This window comes from Fulmarus glacialis, unplaced genomic scaffold, assembly GCF_000690835.1.
Source record: "Fulmarus glacialis isolate BGI_N327 unplaced genomic scaffold, ASM69083v1 scaffold28732, whole genome shotgun sequence".
NCBI lineage: Eukaryota > Metazoa > Chordata > Aves > Procellariiformes > Procellariidae > Fulmarus > Fulmarus glacialis.
The window spans coordinates 10,853-11,069 of record NW_009196375.1 but is presented as its reverse complement, the minus strand read 5'-3'; the positions used below and the strand labels follow the sequence as shown (position 1 = coordinate 11,069).

The 217-nt window shown below is 58.5% G+C and overlaps 1 protein-coding gene across 2 annotated transcripts in view; it reads left to right on the top strand.

The window, feature by feature from the left end:
- The first annotated feature begins 52 nt into the window (after positions 1–52).
- The window catches only part of MRPL38 (mitochondrial ribosomal protein L38), a 4,334-nt gene continuing 4,169 nt past the window's right edge, over positions 53–217 (top strand). The window contains exon 1 of one of the 2 annotated variants that reach the window (XM_009572188.1): positions 53–217. This exon is cut by the window's right edge and continues 1 nt beyond it. In XM_009572188.1, coding sequence (XP_009570483.1) covers positions 83–217 — 135 coding nt within the window. In that variant the 5' untranslated portion in view covers positions 53–82. The other variant, XM_009572189.1, reaches the window with a different exon arrangement.

Below are 217 nucleotides of genomic sequence, written 5' to 3'. Positions count from 1 at the left end.
CTCGTTTCTTGCTCTCTGTATAAAATGGGAACTCCCTCCGCTTCCAGCCGCGCTCTGCAAGCGGGCAGCCCCGCTGGGTCCGATGCCCAACGAGGATATTGACGTCAGCAACTTGGAAGCGCTGGAAAAATACCGCAGTTTCACTCGCTACTTCAAGCTGGCGGAAAAGGAGAGCAGAAAGCCCCGCTGGTGGAAGACGTACCGGCAGCCCACCCGC